The following is a 25124-nucleotide window of genomic DNA, read 5'->3' on the forward strand; positions in this document are numbered from 1 at the left end:
CCGATTTGGGTCTGCATCCGACGTTCAGATCGTTCAGATTGTATCGCTGCCACGTCACCGTTTGTCGGCCCCCAATGGAGGAATTGATGGCCTCCCGGCTGATGCGGCGTCAAGACCGCTGAAAACGGTGGGCCACGAATACGGCGGCCTCTTTGGGAACCAGGCGCTACGGTGCTGGCAGAGCGCTGGGGCGCGGTCGCGAGTGCGAATCATGCATGAGACCGGCCGCTGCTGAGCGCGGATTATCTAACGAGGTCCTGTGCTAATAACCAGGGATTATGCATGGCTCTGCCAGCACCTGGTGCCTCTATGAGTCCGGGGAGACGAGCCTTGTCCTCTTGACGACGTTGAAGAGAGCCGGGCGTCGGAGTTGGTTGGCACCGGACTTGTAGGAGCATGTGCGTAGATGCTCGCCCACGCCCCTGATGGCGTCGAGGGAGAACCGGAGTTGAGATCAAATCCGAGGGGACCTGTAGGAGCGCCGATCCTTTCGCTCGAGTCGAGGCCGCTCGACGTCGAGGGAGAGCCGTGGGCATCAGCGGATGCTGATGGTGCGGGAGTGTGGATGCTCGCGCTCAAGCCGAGACCTCTGAGTCTTGAGGGCGTTGAAGGCGAACTGCTAGAGTCACTGGGTGCACTTGTGGAAGCGTTAATGCTTTTGTTGTGTCTCAATGGCATCGCTTTGAAGGCCCTGGCGAACGAACTCAGGTCGGTATCGGAAGACGAACTAGCAGGAGCCTGGGTGTTTTCGCTGGAGTCGAGTCCTCTTGGGGGCACCGAGGGAGAACTTGGCGAGTCAGCAACTGAACGTGGGGAAGCGTAGATGCTCGCGCTCAGGCCGCGACCTCTTGAGGGCGTTAAAGGCGACTCGGAACTGCGATAGTCACTAGGTGCACTCGTGCAAGCATGGATGCTCTTGTCCAAGCCGCGATCTGTTGACGGGGTCGGGGTCGGGTCGAGGGGCGCAGATGCAGGGATCTGGATGCTTTTGCCTACTGAGCCGGGTCCTCTGGAGGGTGATGAGGGAACACCGATGGAGTCGACTGCCTGAGACGTAGGTGCGGGAGTGTGAGCATGGATGCTCGCATTCAGGCCAAGTCTCCCGGAGGCCTTCGAAGGAGAACTGGTCGACATCAAGGGAGAGTTGTCGGAGTCAAGATGCGGACGTGCAGGAGCGTCGTCGCTTCGGTTCAATCCGTCTCCTCGCGACTCGGGCACTGCGAGAGAAATGTTGGACACAGCAGGCGTACGGGCGGGGGCCTGAACGTTTCCGTTCGAGCCATCTTCTCTTGGGGGCATCGAAGCCGATCTGCGGGGCTCAGCGTACGACCGTGCGGGAGCGTGCGGGTGAATGCCTGCAACCGAGTCGAGTTGTTGCCTGTCCTCTAGGTGCGATTGTCTCCCGGAACCGGGCATAGCACCCCTCGAGGGACCCCGCGTGATAGCGTCGTTGACACTGGAAGTGCTCGTGACCTGCAATACGTCCTATAACATGGAGAAATTAAAACCTGGCGTGGCATAGATGACTTGAGCAAGACGAACAGCTCGTGATGCTGTGGTATTGACAGCGGATGGGGGTGCAGTTTCCCATTCATGGCGTACTCCGGCCTCCTCAGGTTCCCTTCGACTGGTCGCCAGGCCGTACTCGTGGTGACGCTCACGAGAGGGTTCTCCAGAGAGTTCGGATTGCGTGGAGAGGGTTTGCTTGGGGTCGATGGGAGGAGGCACGCTAGTGCACGAAGCCGATGAAGCTTGTCCGAACACCGGCGTCAGATTGGACGGCACCATTGAGCATCCCCGTGTAGAGTCAGACGCAGGAGCTGATGGGTCCAACGATCCAGATGTCAGCAGAGCCCCAGAACGTCCGGCCTGCAGGATGGCTTCCGAGAGTCGGCGCACTTCCGCAATCGGGTTGCCAATGAGATCATCACGCGTTGCGTTGGCCGGGTCCTCTTTCTCTGCTCCCGGGTAATGGAATTCGTCCTCCTCAGGCTCTGCTTCCGGGTAATGGAATTCGTCCTCCGAGTCCTCGTCAACCATATCAGCAGTGCTTGACGTAGTAGCGATCTCGTCTGGGCTGGACGCGTTAGAGTCATCATGTTCCTTGCCAGTGGTTGACGAGGGAATGAGCGAGTGCATCAGAGATTCATGGGTCGTCGTGGGGCTGCTTGCGCGGGATGGACGCGTACCCGCGGATTCGTGACAAGGTATGAGTAAGCCTATCACGTTGTCGGGGAGGAATTTGCTCTTTGTACGGTCCGCCTCGAGGTTGCCAGAAGGATCGAGTGGACTCGTGTGTGCAGAGGTCGCAATGGGTGGTGTCCGGGTGTTCGGTGGAATCGCGGTAGACGTAAACGGGGTGGAATTGACCTTGTATGCAAGTTGGAACTCGGGCCCTGGAGACTTGAGCAGATATGAGCTAGGCTGTGAAGCGGAACGATCAGTCGCTTTGCCACATAAGTCCTAGGTCAGAGTAGTTACACTCACTCTCGCTTCAGGATCGACCAGATCATCACAAACGGAATGCGACTGCCTTAGGTATTGCGCGGGAACGTCAATTGACGTCCGCGCGAATTTGAAGAACGCGAAAGCAACGATGATGACCAACGTGAAGCCAATGATGCAGAGGACTGTAGTCACGGTCTCCGTGTTGAGGGACTGGACCTGGGTTGCTGGGGTTGAATGCCACATGTGGCGCACTTCCTCGGTGGGCTCGATGGTGGCATTGTACAGTTCCGAACCAAGAGACGGTTGTAGGCCCGCAAGTGGAGCAGGACAAACACGTTGGTCGTAGGCCGTTGCCGAGGTAGTGACCTCCGGGAAGAGAGGCCAGGTGGGGGTGGCGTTCATAGTCGGGGTGGGGTTCATAGTCGAGGTGGCGTTCACAATGGGGGTGGCGTTCGCAGTCGGGGCCGGGCTGCACACATTGTTGGCCGAAATCAAACACGAAGCACTTGGAGAACTCACCTGAATGAACCAGAAAGTAGCTTTCTAACCGTGTCCGCTTTTTGGAGCGTAGTCTTGTATAGCCTGCTGGAGAAATCGGGTGCGAATATCTCCATATTGACGGCGCCGAGGAAGAGAACAATGACGCTCTGGAATAAGAGCTTGAGCACGAGCATCTTGACGCGTTGTCGAGTGCTCGAGGTGCAGAGGGTGAGGTGGGTTTGTGCGCGATGGTGAGGGTAGAGTGCAGAGATGGGAGAGGTGGCGAAGTCCTGAATACAACGTGTGCCACCCACTTGGACCTGCGATCTACGATTCAGAAGAACAAAGGCTGACGGAGGCACGTGAGTGCTGTGCTCTGCTTTGGCCAGCCGCGAGGCGGGCAATCGTAGTACAGCAATCGTCAGCGTCGTTGGGCGCATGCCGACTCGGCGGCGGTTCTCATAGTACAGCTCTTTACGCCATGACACTGGCCTACACATGCGTCTCGCGTATGTACACTAGTGTCATGGCCTTGACGAGTTTGAGTATGAGTACGCAGGACAGTCTTGGTGCGACACAACATCCCCGCTGGCCAATGTGATGTCATCTGATCGACTATCCTTTGAGCGAAGTGACTGGCCAAGATCGACGCCTCTGGTCTGAGTAGAAATCACCGATCACGAAGACTCAGAACCGCTATCTATGCGTCTATTGTCCGAGTGGCGGGGTCATCGCACCTCGTTACACCTATAAGGCTGCTGTTGTTGGGCGTCGTTGTTCTGGGCATTGCATTGTTCTCCCTTTTATTGTCCGCGGGGCCTAAGCGATGAAAAGTATCATATGCCCTATGTGACCTGTAGATACAGGATTAGTGCATGGTTTTCGAACATAGACGAGTAAGCAAACGTCTTAGCACAGAGGGCGGCGCGTTCAGCCGCAACAGGGGTTTGTATCGCACTACCAGCGTCTAGCACGCGAGAGAGAGAAGTTAGAACGTCCCCAGCGCATCTCTGGCGGCATGCCGATCGCGGTGACAAGCGGTCGAAATGACTCGACTGCGCACTCGCGAACAGTCTGGTACACCCTTCGAGCGACCCTGAGTCTGAGTCCAAACACGGAACGCCGATGTGGCACCCGGCCGCACCAGAACCGCCAAAATAACACTGTTCGCCTTTCTTCTGGAAGTTCTAAGGCGCCCGACCGCCTGGCAACGGATGCACGATTCTGAACGAACAAGCCCAATGCTGATGTGTTCGGAATTGCAGATCTGTTGGAGGTTCTGAGGAGAGCGGCCGGGAGCGCAAGCGTTCCCTATTCGGGTTCACCGCGTGGGTTTTCGATGCGGTCGAGTTTTGGTTGAGATATGGCCATATGCACGAGATATCAACCCGTGTGCGGCACGTCAGCTGAACTGTTGGGATGATGGGACTGGAGATCATATCGAGTAAGGGGGATTTTCACGGGGCGATTGGTGGGAGTACTTAGGTGGGGGAAACTCACCTGTGTACGTCGAGGCTGACAGTTATTGTCAATGCCGGGACTTCACTACGCGGCGAAATTTTTGGGTGGGATGAATGCTTGATGTACAGTAGAGCTTATGCCGCTTGTCTCAGCTATGGACGTCGGATATGATGTCTTAGTGATGTCGATCCGTCTTCCTTCGTGTGATGAGGATATTTCTCAGACGTGAGAACAGAGAGCCAGCGAGACCAGTGCAAATCCTCGTGAAACGACGTAGGGAGACAGAGTCGGGGAAATCATATGTCGCGGGTTGTAATTGCCTCCAACGTGAAGACGGGAGGTACGGAGATGGCAGACGCCAAACCTCGTCTGCCACAGCGCTGTCGCACTGTGAGTCTAGCTATGAGTGGTGTCGTACGCAATTGGTGTCGTGCATTGCAGTGAGCATCGATCACGCACGCCATCCCATGCCACGGAACACGGATCGTGATCACAAACTCACAGAGACGTACCCAGGACGCCCCCAGCAGCTACTAAGTAGCACTTCCATCTCGCGGGATGACTCTGCATCAAGGTAAGTTTGGAGCGATGGTCATCAACCGCGCCCGCCTGCTAAGCGTCTTGGCTAAATGGACCCTCCTCCTCCTCCTCCATGGGCTCAAGCACGACAAACCCGCGAAGCATCGCGCCACGATGGGATGCAACTCTCAGGCACCTAAGCAGAGCAAGCACGTGCGACCCCGCAAGCAGTGGCGAGTCGAACACTTTGGCCTGTGTATCGAAAGGATGCCCAGTCAGCCACTCCGTATGATTCTCATAGAAAAGAAGAGACAACGGACAGTAGAACCGTGAGGATATCGGCGTATTCGTCCTTCGAGGCGGGGTACTGAACATGTCGGGATGGCAAGAGAGCGCTTGAGCAGGGGTCGGAGCGAACGGAGGGGGCGATCATAACTGGCTCAACCGCTACCGGGGGACAAACCTTGGCGAGGGCGAGCGGGCTCGCCGGAGGACACAGAGATCTAAAGCAATGCACTGCTTTCCAAGACTCCGGGTCGAGCATGCGGGCGATGCCTGCCTGTATGGAAGGTGAGGAACGAGGTCGGCGGTGTTCGCATGCTGCCAAACAGTCAGAAAAAGAAGGGCACAGCATGCCATGAGGCAACATAAGGACTTATAGGGAGTTATTGCCGGCTCCCGGAGAACAAGGGAGACCAGAAGTAGGGACGCTGGAGCACAAAAGAGGTAGGTGACGAGGGAACGGACTAGGAGAACTGGAAAGAGGGAAATGTAATCAATATTCTGGAGTATGAAGCCACTCACCTACCTCCAGCGTCGAGCTCATCGGCCATCGTGGAATTTTCCAATTGAGGGATGATATCTCGGCCGACGAGGGAAGCCCGATATTGCGAGGGAATACATGAGGTACAGGGCCGGCTTGAGCACGATACGTGCGGCTTGTGACTTCGAATTTCTATGTCCCAGAGGTCAAGCTTCCGAGTCGCAGGTTGCAAAAGGACGAACCTACATATCTGTAGCAAGAAGAGCAGGCAGCAGACGCTCGTGACGTCGTCCGACACGCGATCACGTGCTCTCTTGGGGATGGATCATGCCGCCCATCCCTGCCCACCCTCAGGGTTCTCCAGGCACTTTACGCGCGTCTCCTGAGCGACAGTCCGATACTAGGGAGACTGTGACCAATGAAGGGACGGAATATCCCATCTGGCAGGCATCCCATTCGTCAACCGCTGTGGGATGTCTATGAGGTCCGCGACACTTCGCGTACTTCTGTCGGAGGGGCGTGCGTTGCTCACCAAACAGTCTTCGCGCCCGGAGCTTTTCTCAGGTATAATATACCTCGCTTGCTCAAGCGGCTGGCCCCCGACCCTCGCTCCTCGCTGCCCTCAGGATGTCATCATCTCCTCAACCGAGCGTCTTCTTCTGCGTCCTCCCATATGCATGAGGCGCCTTGACGCCGGACGAGCGCAGCCTTCGCGCCGCCGACCCCTATATGTCCAACGTCGGCGGGGTCCGTGCTCTCCGTAGAAGCAGACCAACCGGCGAGCCAGCCGGAGGACGCGTCCCGTACCGTGCCTGAGACCGGGCGGTGCGTACGGACATGGCCGCCAATGTAGCAGGACCCCAGCGCGACCACGAACGTCGGTGCGCCGTTGAGTACCATCCCTCCTGCGTTCACCCATCGCGGAGCTGCCCGCCCTCCGCTCCTTCTCCTCCCTTGTACTCCGCATCGCGCCCTTGTATTCGGCTGAAACGCGGGGATTAAACACTTCGGACATCAAGATGTCGAAGACTGACGTACCAGAGAGCCTCAGAAGGGACTGTCCGGATTGGCGCATTCGGGTAAGCCTTGTTATGCGTGTTCGCGAACAAGGACGCAGCAACCGATACTTGCATTACTAGTACGCGATCTGGGGCCAGCAGTGGGGAAACCCTAGCTATGCTGCTGCTGCCCGACTCGCCGCAGCGGATGGAAGTAGTGAGTCGTCGTTTGTGGCCACGCCGGAGGCGCCCGAGCAAGTTCAAGACGCAACATTGGACGTTTCAAGCACCATTTCGGCGAATGACCTAGCTCAGCGCGATGGAGAAACCGTCGAGGGAGACATTCCAGGTGAAGCTGGGGCAACGTCGCACGTTGCGGGGGTGCAGTACGACCAAGAGCCATCGCGGCCACTTTTCCGGTCACCACTGCTACCTCCCTCTGCACACGAGCAGGAAGCGCGTGCGAACATCGCTGAGCCTGCAGCGCTCTACCATGCTTCGGTCGCTCCAGACCTGTACCAACCGCAGACGTATGCGTCGCCAACGGGCTATTCGCTGGGAGTGGCACCGGGAATGTCGGAGCCTGGTACGCATGTCAGCTTGCAATGCGTCGCATCTCAGGCTTGCTAACGAAGCTGACAGACGACGTGAATCCCCAGTCGAACACGCTGGCTGCTTCGAACCCGTACCTCGAGTACTCGTACGACATCGCGGATTACTCATACCCGACCCTCGGGTACGCAAACGGGACGCACATCGATGCCCCTACAGGCATGGCAGGGTCAGAGACAACGGCCCACTGGATCCCGAACCAACCAGCGACAGACATATACGGCTCCCTTCCAGCTGCCCGGAGCGGAAGTGCTAGGGACGACAACAACTTCGAGACAGTGATTTCGGGCCAGTCGAGCGCAGCTTCGACATCGCTCGATTCGTCATACCATCGCCAGGTCGCAGAATTGCCGTCGCTACAGACCCATTTCGACAATCTTGTCGTCGACGCGGACTGGCCGCAGTGGGATGGAGTCGCTAGCGACGAAGTTCTCTCGCAGGAGCAGTGGTTGGAAATCATTGCCGCAGCCGCTCAGCAGGCTGCGCCAGGAGAGCCCGATTCGGCGATGGCAATGAAGCGCGACGACTTCGGCGGTGAGTATCACGTCTCGGTAATGGAGCCTCGACTGATGTCTGAGCGACTGGCAGGTTACAACGCCGCGCCATTCCATGCACTTGAGCACATGCCCTCTCCGGCACCTGCCAACCAAGGGCAGAACTTCACGACCGGCGCAGCGCCGCCAGCCGGTCTCCTTTGGACGGATGCTCCGTCCGTCGAGCTGGCGGAATGGCTCAGTCTTCCGAGCGACTTCGAGGTTGACGCGTCGCCTGACATGGCCATGGCTGATGACGGGTTGCGCACCTCGCATCTGCCGGGGAACGACCAGTTGAATCCTTGGTCTGGCGGTGGTGCCTCCGCCGAATCCTCTCAAGAGGAGCCATCACACGACTCCCGGATGCACCAGGGGTACTGGAAGTGGTAGCCTGACTTCAGCAGTCTTTACCAGCAACTATCGCCGTTCATCGAGACGATGGACATACCTTTAATTTCTCAATCGCCCTCAATCTACTCCCGCACGTCGTCTCGTACTTGTCTCGCTCTTGTCAAGCCTGCTCTCCATTTGCTCTCATCTCGCTGACGATCTATACACGAATGTCGCGCTATCTCACAACTGTCCCAGTCTACTCACATCGCTTCGATCTTGCTATGTTCCCAACTCTCACGCGTTTCTTGTATCTGTAGACCCTCCTGTATATTCTGTGTCTCTGGCGTGGAACAGCCGTTGATAAGCGTCGTTAGCTCTACGCACAATCTGGTGATAACGCACCTCATCATTGACCTCCATGGTGGGTGTGAGGAAGGGATAAGTCGGACTTGAGTCGGACCATGTTGCTACGTGTAACTTGGTCACCTGACTACCTGTGAGATCGCGATCTGAGCAATCTTGCGGTCTCGATTTGGTTCCGCCGTTTGACTCCATGACTAGGCTGGGACCAACTAGCACCCCTGATCACACAGGAGTCTCCTTGAATCTGGTTCGTTTCGCTATTCATAGATGTTATAACCGAAAGCATACCTCGTTTAATGGTGCTATCGCGTATACGACGTGATGTTCGAAGCGGCGCAGTTGACTCGCATAGCGCAGCTTGCTCAGTGAGGGTGTCGCAGACCGAAGTGCTTCGTTGGACATCACTAAGGTATGCATTCGTTTCTCTACCTACTTATATACATGTTTCTTGGGCAGGTCAGATACGACGGCGTCCGAAGGCCGACGTCGTGCATGGTACCGCAGAGGGCGCAAGCGATGTACGCCGGCATGCAGGACCACACGGTCAGTGCCCCACGTTCCACGAGTCATGTCAAAGGTTTATATCTCTGAATCATTCCTTTTGATCAGCACTATCCTACGGGAATTACATTAGATCTCCGGCTCTTCCTGGATATCCGACAGGTGTGTGGAAACTGGCAGTAACGTTCATGACTTTGTCCAGGATGACGTTCTCCGGAGGCAAGCGCTCCTGCATGTACGTGTTTCGTGCATGTATCTAGGACGACACTACTGACGCTGACGCTTGACGTGTATAGCGGCTTCAAATTTTCCGAGATGGAGATGAGTACGTGCTTGGATTAACGGTGTTGGACGACTTCGGATACTGACATGGAGTCTACAGAGGTTGTACTATCTGTCCTCCTGTCGAAGTTCACCTTCGAGCCGAGCGGCAAGCCAATCCATTGGAACGTCGGCTTGGTCTGGTACCCGACGGTCGGGAAGGAGAGCAACAAGCCGGAGCTGCCGTTGAAGGTTGGCTTGTATCAGCCATCGGCGGTGAACTGATAGGGTCTACGCGAGGACTGATGTCTAATCAGAGATTGGCCTAGATGAAACGATGTTCTGTACCGCTGTTCCTCTTGTACCGTCGACGAGCCTAGGTACATCTATGGTCCCAGACTGCATGATCATTGTGTGTTCGTGGTAGTCCGATATTGCGCGAAGTCAAAAGTCAAACCATTATATGCTAGTGAACTCGCCGGTACAGAGGTGGGTTCAAATTGGTCGTCCGAGTTACAATTCAGATTGCGAGGTAGTGATCATCGACGCAGGGTGATGCGGCCCATATATGAGAGCCAAGTTGCAGCCAACCCTCGACAGCCTCTCAGAGATCAGCGCCAGCGTCGGGATGTTCCAGAAAAGATATAATTTCATGCAATAACCAGGAATTTAAGCGGTCGGAATCTTCGCAGCAGTGGCTCATACACTAGATGTAAGTTAAGCGACGTATGCTGGTAGTACAAGTCACATGCGCTCACGTTGCATATTCCATACACAACATCCTTGCACAGTTTACTAGAGAGCAGGCTTGTACAGACTCAACTTCAAGGGAAGCGATGGCTCGATACTCTCCCATCCGACGGTTGGAAAAACGAGTCCGCCCATGTTCCACGCGATTGGCTGCTCGCCCAACTCGAAAGTGAAAGTCGAGACGAGGACAGACAGTACGACCTCTATTGATCGGATGAGAGCCTGAGTCTCCACAACACGAATGGTGAACTCACTCATTTCCATCTCGGAGAACTTGAAGCCGCTAGAGAAGACGTAACCTGTCAGAAGATGTAGAAACAAGACGCTGAGGACACTTGCATGCAGGCTCTCTTTCCTCCGGAGAACGACATCCTAAGAAGAATAATGGATCATTAGAACGACGAATCACATCGGGCAGGGCGCGACATACAGATTGGAATATACACCAGGGATATGCGCGTCGGAGACGGCAGCAGGGATGCCATTGATCCAACGCTCAGGCTTCCATTCCATGGCGTCTTCTCCCCATAAGGCGCGGCTGAGATTGCTTCCGAGTACACCTATTAGCAGATCCGATCCTTTTGGAACAGGGATCTCAGTCAGCCTCTTGCCGTCACGCGTGTTGAGTGGTTCCGAAAGCGGGAGGACGCTGTCCTCGGTTGCCCTGAAAGTGGTACATAGTACATTAATGTGTGCAGCTATCATGGCGTGTGGAACGCACACTCTGAACAGGAGGTTCACCGTAGGATAGCTGCAAGACACAGACGCGGTCAGACATGCTATTGACTCACACGCAGCGAACAACTTACACTCTCATGGTCTCCCGACACACGGCATCCAGGTAGGGGAGGCGGTTCAATTCATCGTAGGCCAAACTTTCCATGGCGTTCGCGTCAAGCAATTCCTCGCGGAGTTTCATCTGAACGTCAGGGTTCTGGGCCAAGATCCATAGAATACGCGAAAGAGTGTTCGAAGTGGTGTCCATCCCGGCGAAGATCAGGGTACTATTGACTTTCAGCTGAACGTTCAGGGCGGGAAGCAAGTGAAAGGGACCTACGACATCTGTGCAACGATCTCTTCCTCTGAGAGCCTGTCCTTCTCTTGTGCCGTAGTGTTTGCGCGGACTGTAACATTCGTGAGTGAGCGATTGTCATGGTCATTGAGATGATTGCGTAGATTACGCACTGAGGACGCTGATGATATCCTTGCCCGCGCCTACCTGCTTTACGACCTCCGCATCACCTTTCTCGAGACTACACCTCTTCGCGGTGTAGACGGCTCTTGCGTTTCCGTCCATAGTGTCAACAACCTTCTTAAGTCTTTCGATGCGTGTTCCGGCAGGGAAAGACTCCACTATTGTCCTGCGTAGCCACTTCGGCAGCTTCATCGAGGGAGAAACGACACCGCCAACCAAAGACACGGTGGAGACGAGCGGGCTAATGAACGAGCACAGAAAAAGATAGATTATCTTACGTTTCAGCACGTAGCTGCTCGAGCGTGTGTGGCCACGTACGCAAAGCGTTTCAGGGCCTGACCGTATTCGTCCTTGCTATCCTCCACCAGCGTGTCGAAGGAGTAGCCCAAACCGCCTTGGCCGACCAATTCAAGCGCAGTGCGTCCCATCCAGTCGTGCACATCGACGTCCTTGGGCCCATTCTGCAGGCGAGACTTGAGAGCATCACGGAGCTAATTCATCGCGTAGTGATCATTATTAGCGTGGCGTATCCAGTGGACTAAATTCACTTACTTTGTGTGTGATATCATAGAACAATAATAGCATGTGACGCATGTGGTTCACAGAGAACACAGGATTCAGAAGCTTTCGCTGTCTTGCGTGCTGTTTGCCTGTGCACTCGTGAGAGAAGCCGACAATGAGACATGATAGCTCTTTACCCAATGTAGATAGGAGACCAGGACCGAAGTAGACCAAGTTCGTCCTATGTCAACCTATCAGCATTGACGCCACATAATGCAGTGATGGGTCGGCGCACGATATAAACTGTTTGGTCTCTTGGTAAACGTGCTCCTCCTTGATGAGCATGTGGTGCAAAGCCTTAGGGTCTGCCACGACCAGCATCGGGCGCTGCAACAATGGTAAGTGTCGCACAATGAAGTCTACGAACGGAGCGTACGACTTACACCCAGGAAGCCGCTGATCTTCACGATGGAGCCGTAATCTGTAGCCACGCTATGATAAAATGCCTCTTGCTTGTGATCGAATAGGTCCGTCATGTTACCTATGACCAAGTTTCATACATTGATCCGGACAAAGAAGCGAGGCGACTTACCAGTCCAAAAAGAACTGGCCGGAGGGCCCGGGATGCTGTATATCACCGAGCTCGCAAGGCGCAACCGCAAGTAGGCGAACATGCGCCATAGAACAGTAGTACCAGCCAGCAGACTGACCGCGAGTACGATAGGCGACAGTGCCATGAGGTGCAAGTAGACAACGGCGTCGGCAGGCCAGAATTCCTGCCTTGACCCGAACGGATAGTCGCCTATATAGTGAGCCGCTGAAACCTGCTCGTACCACAATGTAGTTCGCCGGCCCGCAGTCATAAACACAGTTTCGTCGACAAATAGTAGGTCTGTCAGCGTGTAAGCCTATGTGCGCTTTGAGAAGTGTTCTTTCCACGTATTGTGTCCCGCGCTTGCGGCTTTCCTGGCATCATAATACGGCATGAACAGTACCTGCTGGTCGAATTACAAAATCAGCGTACCTGAATGGGTTTCGCCGCATGTTCCGGAGGAGGGGAGACGTCCCGTTAGGACGTCGGCGCTGTGCACTGCTCATGGTTCCTGTTTGAGAGCGATGTCACTACGACCTCGTTGGTTCCTCTACTAGCGGACCTCGTTGGTTCCTATACTAGCCTGAGATACGACGGATATATGTACCGACAATGCGCACCATACTTTAGTATGGAAACGAAAAGGATGCAATGATTTCAGCTACGGTGTCTCAACGACTTCAATAGGCCGCTGGATCTTATACCTATTCCGGGACAATGGTCAGCGGCAATCGTGGAGAACTGGTGTTCCACGATTGTCAGTATCTTCAGGCCGGCGTGCGCCGGGTATCATGCAAAGTATATACCCCTTGATTTGTCGCAGCGAGTCAGAATGCAAGTTGTAGAATGCGCGCATATGCCCAGCATGTGCTCAATTCTGAATTGCTATACATTTTGATCAGTGAACTGCGCGGGAAATGCGAGGGTCATAACACTTACGAAGACACCAGGGACGCTGAGACCGTACGCTAGTATCAGGCGGTTGCGTATAAAGCCAGAGGCCTAGGCCGTTGTGGCCCGATAGCGCGTTCTTCGTGAGGTGGAGATGACGTGTATACTGTGCCTACGAGTGGGTCCAACGTAAGTGTCAGCACATCAGTCTTACTGTTCGGAGCCCGGATAACTTCAGCAAGCCGAAGCCCGAGCTTATATATTTTGTACGGTCACTTGCCCAGGTGTCAGATCCACGATGTGATGGGTCCCAGGTCATAAAGGGCCCATAGAACGCAACGAGCGTGCGGACCGCAGCGGATGTCGAAGCCAAGAAGGCAGCCCGAGGGGATGGCAGCGCCGGGGAAGTTCCCAGTGCTTACTTACTGTATATTGAAAATGTCATATTCCAGTGGGTACTCCATCTCAGGGCCCATCTCGCAGGAGTAAATCGAGAGCGGATAACCTTGCTGGTAAGTATCTAGGCCCATTCGAGTCATGTGCGGATTCCGGAACTAGATTGCTGCAAGTTGAAGCGTTCAACGTTCAGTACAGTGAGTCTGACGCTCATGATCAGTACCAACGTGTCAGTACCAGCGCTTACTATGCACGCTCCGGGAGGAGGAGGAGGAGGAGGAGGGGGCCCGGGTCCATTTAGCCACCGGCCGATAACGCACGTGCGTCCCGACTTGACGGCGACAGCCGTGATCTGCCGTACGCGTGGTGGCTCGAACGCGTTCCCACTTTCCGTTCGTGTGACCTACCTTGAGCTTGCACCTTGGCGTATACGCCTTCTTTCTCGTGTGAGGCCTTGAGAATACCAGTGGATGTGTGCAACAATGCGTACCCTCGTCCTTTGGGATCCAATTCTGGAAGCAGTACGCCAATGATACATGCAGCTGGCGACGACTCGGGTTCAAACATCCTTTAGTGAGTTGCCCCGACTTCTCTGGCTTCAAAGAAAGATTTCAATTCATTTCGGCAGGACGCAGCTCAATCCCGGGTGCTTTCTGTTTTGCGTCCGCGATCGTCTATCCTCGCCCAAGCTTTCAGAGTTTCGCGTCGAGACCACTGAAGAAGACGTGATCATTGGAAACAACGTAGGCACCGCGGTGCGTACGATGCACCAAAAAAGTGAGATTCACTGATAGTCGACTGCAATAGCTCTATCCACTGCCAAATGTATGTCGGAGTGAAGACGCGCCGTCCCAGTGCATGAACACGACATCACCGCGATGATCGAGTACTCGGGCGTGAGCGGTATGAAACCCCCGAAGACCGCAATTAGGGCTGCTTGGTACGTCCCAGGTATTGTGTCACCTCTCATTGCTTAGATACTTTTGCGAGACCTTGTCCTAGGATAACACCCAAGGGCGGACCGCGTCTCCGTTACCATCGCCTCATTATTGAATCACGCTCTTCGCTCAGATCCCAGGCTCCATCGATAGAACGTCCGCCGATGTATCGATACACTCCAACTCTTCGCCCCGTTCGTGGAATCTCATGCTTCCATCTAATCAAAGGCTCATCGACGGACGCACTTCTCCTTCAAGAGAGCAGACGGCTCACGGATCTCATCATATGTGCGTCTACCTCGTCTTCTGATGACAGGAGGTCGCGTCCCTCAGTTGGCCTAGGTCCTCGGGATGTCACTGACTTGCACATCCATCCGCTCCGGGATCTAGACTTGCGGACGAGCGACCCTACATTTTCACACCGGTGATGTCATCATAGAACGAATCGTGTCTTCGCGATTCAATGATAGCTAGTCTGCGAAGGTCTGCGAAGTACAAATGTGGGTTTCATTCTGGTGAGATGTCGCGCAGCTGAAATGATGCAGCAGAAAGTAATGTGAATTGATTACAGGTCGAGAGCAAGATACAACCGAGTACAATACGAGACAATGTCCAAGCACGGATACGACGATGCTGTCCGACGGCGACACCAAGAGCTCTGGTCTTGGAGAAGCACTTGCGATAGATAGAGGTGCGCACGAAGCGACTCAAGTCTGGTAGTTTCCTTCAAACTCCAGTTCGTCGTCTGTCTCGCCTTCAGCATCCATGTCTTCATCAGGCTCGCCGTCGGCATCCATGTCCTCGTCACCATCGGCATCCCTGTCTTCCTCATCATCGGTATCTCTGCCTTCCGGGGGACCAGGGCATTTGCCCGACCTAACGTGCCGTTGCATGGCATCTTTGCGAGAGAACGACTTCTCACATACGCACATTACTCGCTCCTTGCGGTGTGCTGCCTGGTGCCGCTTGAGGTCGGACAGGCGCGTGAAGCTCTTGGGATCGCTGGGATCGCACATGTCGCATACGAACGGGCCCTTCTTCGATTCGCGCGAAGCTCGCGGCGCACGCCTGCCTCCCACCCTGGGCTTCGACTTCCGGGTCACGCTGCCCTTTGCACCGGCGTCTATGCGGGCCCTTTTATGCCTGCGCTCGACCTCGGCATCGCCCTCATCTTCGACACAGAGATCATCATCACCCTCATCTTCGACATCAGCATCGATGGGGACGTAGTCTCCGCTGCCATCGTCGCCGTCGCCACCGTCAACGTCTTCCTCGCCATCTACCACCTTGGCGCCTCCATCGAGCTCCTTGTCCAGCGCTGGGCTCGGAATGCGCGAAGTCGTGACCACGGGCTCTTCGACGCGCCTCCGCCAACTCGTCGTGGGCATCGGCCGTCCAGGCAGAGGGTGCAATGCGGAGCTCAGATCCTGGTGAGCGCCGCTGTTCATCGACCGCTGGGGTAGGGGCCTGAGAGCACGAACGGTCCCTGTTGGACCCTGCGATGCTTCGGGTCCGCGTTTGCGCTTCAGAGAGCCCACGGCATTCGTCCTCGGCGGCACCGAGGAAACTGCATCTTCCTCATCTTCGCCACTCTTGCGTGGCTCTAGGTCGCGCAAGCGTGGTGTAGTGTTGATTTTTTGGTTTCCTACGGTGCTGGTAGGCGATACCTGCAGCGAGGATGAACTGGCCCACATTGCTGGTGCATTCAACCCTGGGTACCATTGTGTTGTGAGCATGCCGGGCACTGACGCAGGGGAGAGGGTCGAAGTTGAAGCACTATGGGGAGAGCGTACTCTACTCGTTAGGATGGGTTGAGACCTCGCCTCGTGAAGGGTCGCCGCCATCTCCGCCTCGGATGATGTCGATATATGACCACGGAATATCTGAGAAGATGCGGTACTTGTTGCTCCATAGGCCACTGTGAAAGCCGACGACGACGGTGCAGGTTCTTCAACGCATGCTCGGTGTGCATGGGCATGCAGGTGAGTCGCCTCTTCGGATATGTTGTCGATCTGCGCTTCTCATCATTGTCTTGTTCGGCTGCAGGTAGTATAGTAGCATACCTGTACTCGCGGCTGCGCCACACCGCTGTCCATGGGATCTTCATCGACCTCACCCGAGGCCATGCTCAAGGGATTGAATGACAGTTCTAGTTGTGGAATCACCAACCGCTCCCCATCGTACACGTACTCAGCCGCGCCACTGGGGAAGTCCTCGTCACTCCCGAACAGGAACTCGTCATCCAGAGACATATGCAAGTTAGAGTGGTTAAGGGAACCGCGTGGAGACACTGTCGGCAGCTGCGCGCAGTTGCACAGCCTCGCGGAGTGCCGAAGTTGATGCTCGAGGTCGAGGAAGAATTGTGGGATGTTGTCTACGTCGTCCGCCCAGACGACCAACGCGCGTTCTCTCCGCTATGCAGGACGTATTAAGGTGAGTACACATCGACTGACTGCTGTGAAGATGACTGACCACGACGGCGGCAGGCCGCGAGCTTGCCATCTGCGATGCTGATGCAAGCGACTCAACGATAGGGAGCTCGATTTCATGGTCGACGGCGAGCGCCACAGCATTCGCGTCTCTGCGAAAAGTCAGTAGGGACGAACATGGTCGAGGAGAAGTACGCACGCGTCTGCTAGGAGAGCTCTAATGGCTGGTGTATGGGCCTTGATGGCGGCCCGACGGTTTGAAGCTAGCAGCAGGCTCGCCAACGACGAGCCTTCTTGTATGGGATAAAGTGCGACGCTTCCGTTATCATCATTCACGCCTACTTGAACGTCTTCGAATTGATCTGTACCCGGAACAGGTGGGACCAGGCGGGATAGGATAGACTGGAGAGTTGTCTCGGCAGCGATGCTCATGGTGGGCACTTCTGGGATGTCGTGTTGACGGTGGCGGGGAGGAATTCGCGGATTATATCCGTTCGCACTGTAGGTCCTGTGGCGCGCCTTCGAGCGCCTGTGATCTCGTCTCACCGAGCACCGCACCCTCCTCAAGGGTTCTCTATCGGTCGTCGGAGTTGCGATTGCACAGGATAATACATTATCTTTTTGGGATGAATCTCTTGTTGCGCTGGCTATGTTATTGGTGCCGCGAAGAAGACAAAACGGCTCGTTCGCGAGTCATAATAACCATTTTTATGGTGCTGCGGGACGAGCATAGCAACCGAGACTCAAAGCACTGATAACAGCCCTAGTACCGCAAGCCTACGTACATAGGATCGGTGTCGAACTCTACATGTAGCGTATACACGAGTGCTCGATGAGCCAATGTTGGCGGTACTATATCGGACCTGCCTCACTGAGCCGATGTGGTTGGATCGGACATGACCTTCATGCTTCTGCAACGGCATCGCCTCGTGTCTAGCATGATTCACTCAAATATCATCGCAGATGCTCGCCTCCGCGCGCTCTAGTACATCAACGGACCCTTTTGGCACTGGCAGAATTGGCCAGAAGAGGCAGGTGAGTAAAGCGTGCTATTGGACGGTCACTGAGCAGCCAAGACTGTTCTTCTCTGAATACTGTACAATATGACCCTTTGCGTTCACGATTCTGAATCTATGTGGCTGTATCTAGGAAGTGGCGAGGGATGGACTGTCGGTACTAGTCTCAGCAGGCTGAGCCGCACGACGCGCCGAGGGCGATGCAATGCCTCGAGGCTCGCGACTTCTCTCCCTTCTCACCCTTCGCGCCTGGTCCTGAAGAGGCCCTCAGGTCAAACGCGATAGCGTGACTGTCACCTTTCTTTGAGCCGGCGACGCAGAAAAATCTGACTGCAGTCGGGTCAATGTCCTGCCGCATGCGGTCTGCCGAAGCGTGGGAATGCGGACCCACAGACGCACTCAGCGCCAATTGTGGAAGATTTGCCTCCTTGAGCGTTTTGAGTCTGTTGAGCCGACAGTGAGTCTTTCCCAAGTTCGGATGTGAAGACCGCGTTCGTGGGGAGACACCGATACAGATAATATGCTGGCTTTGCCCTGCACTGCTTTTCCGAAGATCGCTGCGGTACTACGCGGCGCCTACGCTGACAGCACTGAGCACATCGTCTCCCGCCTCGTTGATCAGGTGAGGCGTTCAGGACTCCGAGCGCATCTGGAACGATAACTCCGCTACTGAGCTTCGATATGGAGGGGCTATGTGCGAGTTTCGAGCGCCATTACTCAGGCTAGCGCTCATCTCCGCGCAGCAGGGCAGAAAGGTGGTTTTCATGGCCATATGAAGTAACACCAGAACACACTGGCGGAGACACGAGTTAGATTGCTGAATTGCAGGCCCCGGGAATCATCGGACGATGTTACACAGCCAACGTTACCTTCACGTAATGATCTTCTGTGGCTGAACGGTAGCTTTCGGGGCTTGTACGGTTGTAAGCAGAGTCTCGTGTACCGTCGTACATCCAGTTCATAGCGTCGGTATCAGGAGAGAAGCGTCAGTAAGTAGTCGTTCTGCAGGGGACATCACGGTTGACATACCGTGCAAGTTCGAAGTCTGTGTAGATCTTCGGCCAGTGGCTGAGAGTGCGCTCACAGTGATACACAACTCTGCATTTTACGTCACACAACAGTGCGCAACATCTAAGGGATCTGTCAGATCGCGAAGCAAGTCGCATTCGGTCAGTCAGCGAAGTACCGTGAAGTAATGAGAGCAGTGCTACTTACAATGATGCCAGGCACCGCTTCAGCACTTCATGGGCTCTGAATGACCGTCCGTCGACGACGTCGTAGCGCAGGGACCATACCGGCCGTGTTCATAGAATCCGAGCTTCAAGGTTCACGAGCTTCAGCGTTGACTCGGACAGTGATACATGCAACAGCGTACTTACCTGTAGTGGCGTTTTGACTCATGCGGTCTGCATTGCATTGTCAGCTTGTGCTGTCAGATCGGTCACCTGTTTCTACTCCGCAGGACAAAGGCTGTTCTCTAGAATATCCTGTATGTCGTGAGCGTTGCCCATGTGGTCCACACCGAGCAGATTCTCGCCGCCACAAGGCTTACTCAGAGAGGACATGATGGACCGCACGAACTAGCCATCAGACTGCACCACTGTACGGGTACGGAATCCGGTCGCCGTCGGAGTACAACAATCAGGGCTTGTGCATGCGGTGCGGCCATCTATCCGAGACCGCACATGAAAAGTTTGTCGATGATCTTCCTCCGCCTCCCTGCGGCTTATCAGAACTCAAGCTTCGCCTTGGCTACGACACAGAACAAGAGCGTCGGGAGCCAAGGCATAGAACGAAAGACAACCATGTGGCGGCGATAGCGTGCATGCAGCGGCGCACCCTTGGACTCCGGAGCAACGACATTTATGGAGCTCCCGGCCTGAAAGATGAGAAAACAGGTCGGTCGATCAAGGAACTTGAAGCGCATGTTCTGGATGCGACCTCAACAAGGCAGGGAAGCAGCAGCGCAATAATGCGCCCCTTCTCGTGTAGGGGGGTCATGACCGCTGATGCATTCCAATCGTAAAGCACTAAGATAGGGCCCTGCATCCAGAGTCGACAGAGGCATCGTGAAGCAGGTACAAGACGACCTATTGAGACGAGAGACGTTAGAGAACGACGCCACAACGAGGTGTCCAGGAACGCACGTTGACAATGAAAGAGGACCTTCTATCCATTCCCACCGCGCCGCAGAGCAGTGCCAACGCAATCAACTCATAGGCTAGTTGAGGCAGATTGTAACGCAGGGAGCATTGGAGCTTAGGAAGAGCAGCTAGATTTCCGCCCTTCCTCCCGTATTAGAGCCCTTCGACGGTCCTCCGGTTTCCACGAGACCCTCAGCCAGAATGACCACGGATACCGGCGTGCGCGTTGAGAGCAGCCAGCGACCTCAGCCTACCTGAATAGTGCGCTTAAACACACTGGCAAGTATCTCTCGGGCGAGAATCGCATCGTTGAATGTCGACCTGGCGACACATGAAATGCGGGCGAAAGGAAGGTCGCTGGTCGGAATGAGGCATTTCCAGCCGTTCAGAAAGTCCAGAAATGTTGTATACTGGCGAGTAGACGGTGCGCGCTGAAGAGTTCGTGGTCCGTGCTGGTTACGTATTGAGGTGGGATCGACGACCGTGCCAGGCTGCCAGCAGGAAGACCGTAGATCCCGCCGTAGATCCCGCCGGCAAGAGCCGGAGACGGTGTCGACGCGCTTGTCGACCCACTGGCCGCTCGACCCCTCGACACGTTGATACTGAACGTCTGCTGCGGTTGGGGTTCCCTGGCTACTAAGTGTCTACGAGCAGCCCGAAGTATAACACGGTCTTCAAAACACTGGCTCACGGACTAGATCAGCCCCAATGTATACTCCGTAGCTCCGCAGTGGGCATCCCAGTTGCTGGTGCATCCTCGCGTTATCTGTCCGAAAGCAGATCGTCTTGACTCTGCTCACTTTTGCGGTTCTTTGTTCGCGGTTCTTCTATCTGGCTCTTCCAGTCTGCCGCTTGGCAATGTGCTAGCTGTGTTCACTTGTAATCGCCGGTCGTTGCGGAGAACGATGACCGGAACATCTTGGAATCAACAAGCCTGGCCTCTCAAGAATTCTTCGCGGACAATGCAACGACCCGGCCATATGCTCTGCATTGTGTTTCCGGCCATGCATGAAGTTCAATCACAATGCCACCCATATACGCCAGAACGAAGGCGGCAGATGGCGTAGTTACCGCGTGGTGAGTAATATTGCATTCCTTCTCCTTCGTTTCTTTTCGGGTCTCATGAGTCTGCAAGACCATTTTCACGCCTCATAGACTCAGATGCAGTCGAGAACTTGGCAGTGAACCTCCGCTTCCGCGTCCCCACTTAACGAATACAAGACATCCGGACTCTTTCAACTTTTGAATTCCGCTCCGTTACCCGGCTGTTCACTGTGGAAGCATTCTGATCGTGAAGCTTTGTGCGAGTCAGGCTGGCCTACTTGGCCAGGAAGGTGCGTTGGCGTGTTGTGATGTCGTGATACACATGTTCGTCGATTTGGGGACTCCGCTCTCGATTCAAAACCGCTCATCTGTTCATCTCGTATCTCCAGGTTATCACACGAGATGGGAACCATGGGTTCTGTCGTGCGTGACTCGAGAGTCAAGGCTGTTCACCGCAAAATCCCCCGGAGAAAATCAGATTATGCTCATATCTTCCGCGCATTGCTGAACGAAGCTGCGCAGCCTCAACGACAGTTGTGTCGCTTGTGAGCGCTCATTCCTCCGATTGCTGTGCTATGAGCTGACCTTAGGAACAGTTGGGTAGCGAGCACGCCGGCCTGCATCGTGAATGCAGTGAATCCTAACCAAACGCCGTACACGCCGTCTGTACCGATAACGTTCGAGCATCAGGGCATCCAGACTATGGCGGAGCCCCGATGTACCATGCACAGCCACGAGGGATGGGCACTCGCGGTGCTCTGACTCACAGCCGCCCTAATCCGCCGACGGCTACAAGACGTCGGGATCGTTGACATGCGCTAGCCACAGGGTATCTATTCCACAGGGTATCTATTGGTATATTGGTGGTAGAAAGAGCTACAGGACCTGACGTCAATGTTAGACCAGAGGAGACACGGAGACGTTGTATGCGATACCAAATGCGATGATAACAGGAGGATACAGAGCAAAGTGATGACGATGTCCAAATACAAGAAAATAGATGAAGAACTGAGTAAGTAGTTGCAAGCGAGACAGATTCATGAAGCAGACCGTCTCCGTTGGCGCGAAGAGCCGCCCTTCGATCGCCCAGACGTCTGTCCCTGGCCTTCCTGTTTCGAGGCATTGTGCACAATCCGCATATGCCTGAGCAGAGCGTCCTTGCGAGACAACTCTGTGTCGCAGCCATTGTAGGTACAAGGCCACAGCTTGCGCTTGCCATTCGCGCATGTTGAAAAGTCTTGGTGGCGTCTCCAGTCCGTACCGCGGATGAATGTCCGGCCGCACTTCTTGCAGAGATAATGTTCGCCCTGATCGCTCTGCGAGTTGCTGCTCGTGCGACGCTTCTTGGCTGGGTGGGGTGAGCTTCTGGCGTTCTCAACGTATTCCTCATCCGACGCGGCGTACTCGCCGCCTTTGTCGCTTTCGGCTGCGTCATCGTCATCGACGTATTCGTCGTTGCTACCACCCCCATCGACTTCCATGCGGTGCCCGTCATCATCTTCGACACCTTCGTGATCCGCGTCTGGATCGTCCTCGCCGTCAGCATCCGCGTCATAATAATTAGGGCTTTCTTCGCGACAGGGATACCCATGGCCATGATCTGCCTCGCATCGCTGTGGCTGAACAAGCGCGCGACGTTGCGATGGATGGACCGGGCGTCCTGGGAGAGGATGTAGGCCCATTGGCCTTGATGCTTGTGGGACCTCGCCGACGGCGCGCCGCTTGGGCAATGGTTCCTGAGGCGAGACGTCGTCGTGTCTGATACTCCTGCTGCGAACATGGGTATGTGCGATGATCCGCGCTTTCGCTTGCCGAGCGCCACCGAGGTGGCGTTGTGCTTGCTATCGCTCAGAGTCACAGCCGGAGTCTCTTGCGGTATCGTGCGTGGCAGAGCGGTGGATGACGCGGAGCTCGGCGACCATGATGGTGGCTCGGGGAGCGAGAGGCTCGATGATGAGAGGTGCCACTGGTCGATAGGCGACTGCTCCGTGTCGAGCTTTACTTCTGGCGATACCGAGAGATCTTCAAGAGTGCTCGTTGACGGCGTGTAGACGTCAAACGGGGACGGAGTTCTTGCATCGCTGAGCATGGTAGGAGACGTTGCGTTCAATGTTGAGGAAGGGGATAGTGTGGCGTAGTCTGGGGTATACACAGGGAGGTAGAGGAGACTCGGCGAGATCGTCGTGTCTGAGTAGGTCGTCGTATATTCGGTATCCGTAGATGCATTGTTAACCCAAAATGGGTTGAGCGATGGGGGCGCGATGCCGCTCAATAGGCTCTCGTACACACCAGTCAGACTCGCCCCGAGGGACGCAGAGTCATCTAGCTATACTGCGGTCAGTGTGGGCGCAAGTTATCATGGCCATATGATACGCACTCGTATCTGAGGCAGGGGAAATGCGCTATCCTTGTATTCGGAACGCCCCTCGGACTCGAATGGTGGCACCGCATTAAGTGGCACGTCTATTTCTGGAAGGCCCAATACAGGATCGTCGAGCCAGGCGTCCTCCGTTAGATAGTCTTGGGGCGCAAAGATGAACCCCTCTTGGATGTCCGGGGGCTGACAGGATATTGCGTCGCCTGGCAATGGCATTGGCGCCCTGCGGCTATAGAAATGGGAAGAATGATGCAGACGGCGATCAATGTCGACGACGTATTGCACGACGTCCTCCACGTGGTTGGAGTAGACGAGTAGAGCGGTTTGGTCCCGCTAGAGAAAGGTCAAATGAATGGGCGAAGCATGTGCAATACGGATGACTGACCAAGACGACCGCTGACCTTGACGCCACAGCTGGTGGCGTTGAGAGTAAAGATCCAATAATGGGTAGCTCGAATTCATCGTCGAGCACAAGTGAGTTGTTGGAGTTGCTGTAATGGAATTAGACGATGCATCGGTTCGAAGGGGAGGGTTACGGACGAGGCGACCAACAGAGGCGCGATGGCCGGTGAGCGCACTTTGACTACAACTCTCGACCGAGAAGCCTTAGAGAAATCCTCGAGGGCGGAATCTTGTGTGTTTGACTGAAGACTTTCGTCATCCAGGGCGACCACCACAGCTACGTTCTCGCCGTGCATTCCTGCCGAGAGGAACCGGAGCAGGATATCCTGGAGCAACGCGTAGGAGGAGCTCATGTTGAGTGAGGGAGTATTGTAAGGGCTGTGGCTCTGAGACTCATGTGTTAAATCGCTTCATTTTGTGGGCGCATGAGCGCTGCCTTCGGCGTCTGCGGTCCTGCCTCAAGCATGCCGCACATCCCTTAACAATGCCCAAATCGATCAAGGGACTAGTCCCTCTTAGAACGAACCCTTGTCATCGTGGGACAGTCCTTGCTAATCTGGTCGAAAGGTGCCGTAGAAGCCATCATAACGGTCAGCGCTTCCGGAATGTCGAGGAAGCGTGACTGAAGAACAAGCGTTGAGCATGCGATGTCCCGGTTCTGTAGATCTCAGACAGAATCAGCGGGCTCCTGATTTCCTACTGAGCCTTGGCCGCACCTTGCTGCGTTCAAGGGTCCCGACGTCTGCTCGATTGAGTGATGTTCTTTCATGTTCGCCAATTGTACTCGGGTTCACAACGCCAGGGGGTGCAGTCCTACAGCGCTGGTACCTAGCGACGCCATGATAGCATCTATACAAGCAAGAGGACTGGGGAACGTACGATGGACGAAACTTTAAACTGGTATACCCGGTATGGACCGATGTTGGACCTATGTCAGTTATGCGACACGTAGTACATGTACAGGGGGCCTACCTATCTCCATTTCGTCAGCTACCAAAAAACAGATACCACAGCTAACGGCTAGAAGAGGACGTTGGAATGTACTGACCGTGTCGCGACTTGTGATGTGCACCACGAGGCTCGCGGCCTCCCGCCATGGTGACGATACGGTCCCAGGGCCGACAGAAGGCTTGCGCGGAGTCTCAAAGAGATGTAGTTTTATAAACAAGATTATAAG

At 55.1% G+C, this 25124-nt stretch overlaps 7 protein-coding genes across 7 annotated transcripts; 2 read left to right on the plus strand and 5 right to left on the minus strand.

Annotated features, from left to right (window-relative positions):
- Positions 1 to 270: 270 nt before the first annotated feature.
- On the minus strand, positions 271 to 3195 carry C8Q71DRAFT_880650 (uncharacterized protein). The gene is made up of 4 exons (XM_047928478.1): positions 2968 to 3195; positions 2488 to 2917; positions 1603 to 2424; positions 271 to 1473 (listed from the first exon to the last, which is right to left on the minus strand). Exons 1-4 carry the CDS (start codon positions 3120 to 3122, stop codon positions 277 to 279), a joined length of 2604 nt encoding a protein of 867 aa, XP_047775077.1. The 5' UTR covers positions 3123 to 3195; the 3' UTR covers positions 271 to 276.
- Positions 3196 to 6690: 3495 nt separating this feature from the next.
- Positions 6691 to 8204, plus strand: C8Q71DRAFT_861331 (uncharacterized protein; the record flags this gene model as incomplete). The annotated part of the gene is made up of 4 exons (XM_047927888.1): positions 6691 to 6750; positions 6811 to 7255; positions 7312 to 7815; positions 7870 to 8204. 4 exons carry the CDS (start codon positions 6691 to 6693, stop codon positions 8202 to 8204), a joined length of 1344 nt encoding a protein of 447 aa, XP_047775078.1.
- Positions 8205 to 9214: 1010 nt separating this feature from the next.
- C8Q71DRAFT_861332 (uncharacterized protein) lies at positions 9215 to 9557 on the plus strand (the record flags this gene model as incomplete). The annotated part of the gene is made up of 3 exons (XM_047927889.1): positions 9215 to 9246; positions 9308 to 9336; positions 9394 to 9557. 3 exons carry the CDS (start codon positions 9215 to 9217, stop codon positions 9555 to 9557), a joined length of 225 nt encoding a protein of 74 aa, XP_047775079.1.
- A 146-nt stretch (positions 9558 to 9703) lies between these two features.
- Positions 9704 to 12455, minus strand: C8Q71DRAFT_880664 (cytochrome P450; the record flags this gene model as incomplete). Its single annotated transcript, XM_047928479.1, has 14 exons — positions 9704 to 10225; positions 10277 to 10305; positions 10356 to 10394; positions 10453 to 10686; positions 10744 to 10773; positions 10832 to 11026; positions 11080 to 11146; positions 11208 to 11458; positions 11536 to 11708; positions 11770 to 11867; positions 11916 to 11959; positions 12014 to 12105; positions 12162 to 12259; positions 12311 to 12455. The coding sequence occupies 14 exons, from the start codon at positions 12453 to 12455 to the stop codon at positions 10068 to 10070; spliced, it is 1653 nt and encodes a 550-aa protein (XP_047775080.1). The 3' UTR covers positions 9704 to 10067.
- A 2958-nt stretch (positions 12456 to 15413) lies between these two features.
- Positions 15414 to 15605, minus strand: C8Q71DRAFT_692020 (uncharacterized protein; the record flags this gene model as incomplete). The annotated part of the gene is made up of 1 exon (XM_047919875.1): positions 15414 to 15605. A coding segment is annotated over one exon (192 nt), but the record flags the coding sequence as incomplete, so codon positions are not given.
- A 923-nt stretch (positions 15606 to 16528) lies between these two features.
- C8Q71DRAFT_278654 (uncharacterized protein) lies at positions 16529 to 17619 on the minus strand. Its single transcript, XM_047917472.1, has 3 exons — positions 17164 to 17619; positions 17008 to 17116; positions 16529 to 16949 (listed from the first exon to the last, which is right to left on the minus strand). Exons 1-3 carry the CDS (start codon positions 17394 to 17396, stop codon positions 16560 to 16562), a joined length of 732 nt encoding a protein of 243 aa, XP_047775082.1. The 5' UTR covers positions 17397 to 17619; the 3' UTR covers positions 16529 to 16559.
- A 4143-nt stretch (positions 17620 to 21762) lies between these two features.
- On the minus strand, positions 21763 to 24550 carry C8Q71DRAFT_278779 (uncharacterized protein). Its single transcript, XM_047917473.1, has 4 exons — positions 24086 to 24550; positions 23931 to 24036; positions 23546 to 23878; positions 21763 to 23494 (listed from the first exon to the last, which is right to left on the minus strand). Exons 1-4 carry the CDS (start codon positions 24298 to 24300, stop codon positions 21932 to 21934), a joined length of 2217 nt encoding a protein of 738 aa, XP_047775083.1. The 5' UTR covers positions 24301 to 24550; the 3' UTR covers positions 21763 to 21931.
- Between the last annotated feature and the right edge of the window lie 574 nt (positions 24551 to 25124).

The sequence above is a fragment of the Rhodofomes roseus genome (genome assembly GCF_022264815.1).
Source record: "Rhodofomes roseus strain CIRM-BRFM 1785 chromosome Unknown C8Q71scaffold_23, whole genome shotgun sequence".
Lineage (NCBI taxonomy): Eukaryota > Fungi > Basidiomycota > Agaricomycetes > Polyporales > Fomitopsidaceae > Rhodofomes > Rhodofomes roseus.

Bases quoted from the DNA above. Each gene is read 5' to 3' on its own strand.
- C8Q71DRAFT_880650 (XM_047928478.1), bottom strand. From the start codon at position 3,122: ATGCTCGTGCTCAAGCTCTTATTCCAGAGCGTCATTGTTCTCTTCCTC. The intron at 2,918-2,967 runs GTGAGTTCTCCA...CAATGTGTGCAG, and splicing joins CTACTTTCTGGTTCATTCAG to CCCGGCCCCGACTGCGAACG. The intron at 1,474-1,602 runs GTACGCCATGAA...GACGTATTGCAG, and splicing joins GGGAACCTGAGGAGGCCGGA to GTCACGAGCACTTCCAGTGT.
- C8Q71DRAFT_278654 (XM_047917472.1), bottom strand. From the start codon at position 17,396: ATGAGCATCGCTGCCGAGACAACTCTCCAGTCTATCCTATCCCGCCTG. The intron at 17,117-17,163 runs GTGCGTACTTCT...GACTTTTCGCAG, and splicing joins AGAGCTCTCCTAGCAGACGC to AGACGCGAATGCTGTGGCGC. The intron at 16,950-17,007 runs GTCAGTCATCTT...CGTCCTGCATAG, and splicing joins CGCGGCCTGCCGCCGTCGTG to CGGAGAGAACGCGCGTTGGT.
- C8Q71DRAFT_278779 (XM_047917473.1), bottom strand. From the start codon at position 24,300: ATGAGCTCCTCCTACGCGTTGCTCCAGGATATCCTGCTCCGGTTCCTC. The intron at 23,879-23,930 runs GTCAGTCATCCG...ACCTTTCTCTAG, and splicing joins CAAGGTCAGCGGTCGTCTTG to CGGGACCAAACCGCTCTACT. The intron at 23,495-23,545 runs GTGCGTATCATA...ACCGCAGTATAG, and splicing joins TTCCCCTGCCTCAGATACGA to CTAGATGACTCTGCGTCCCT.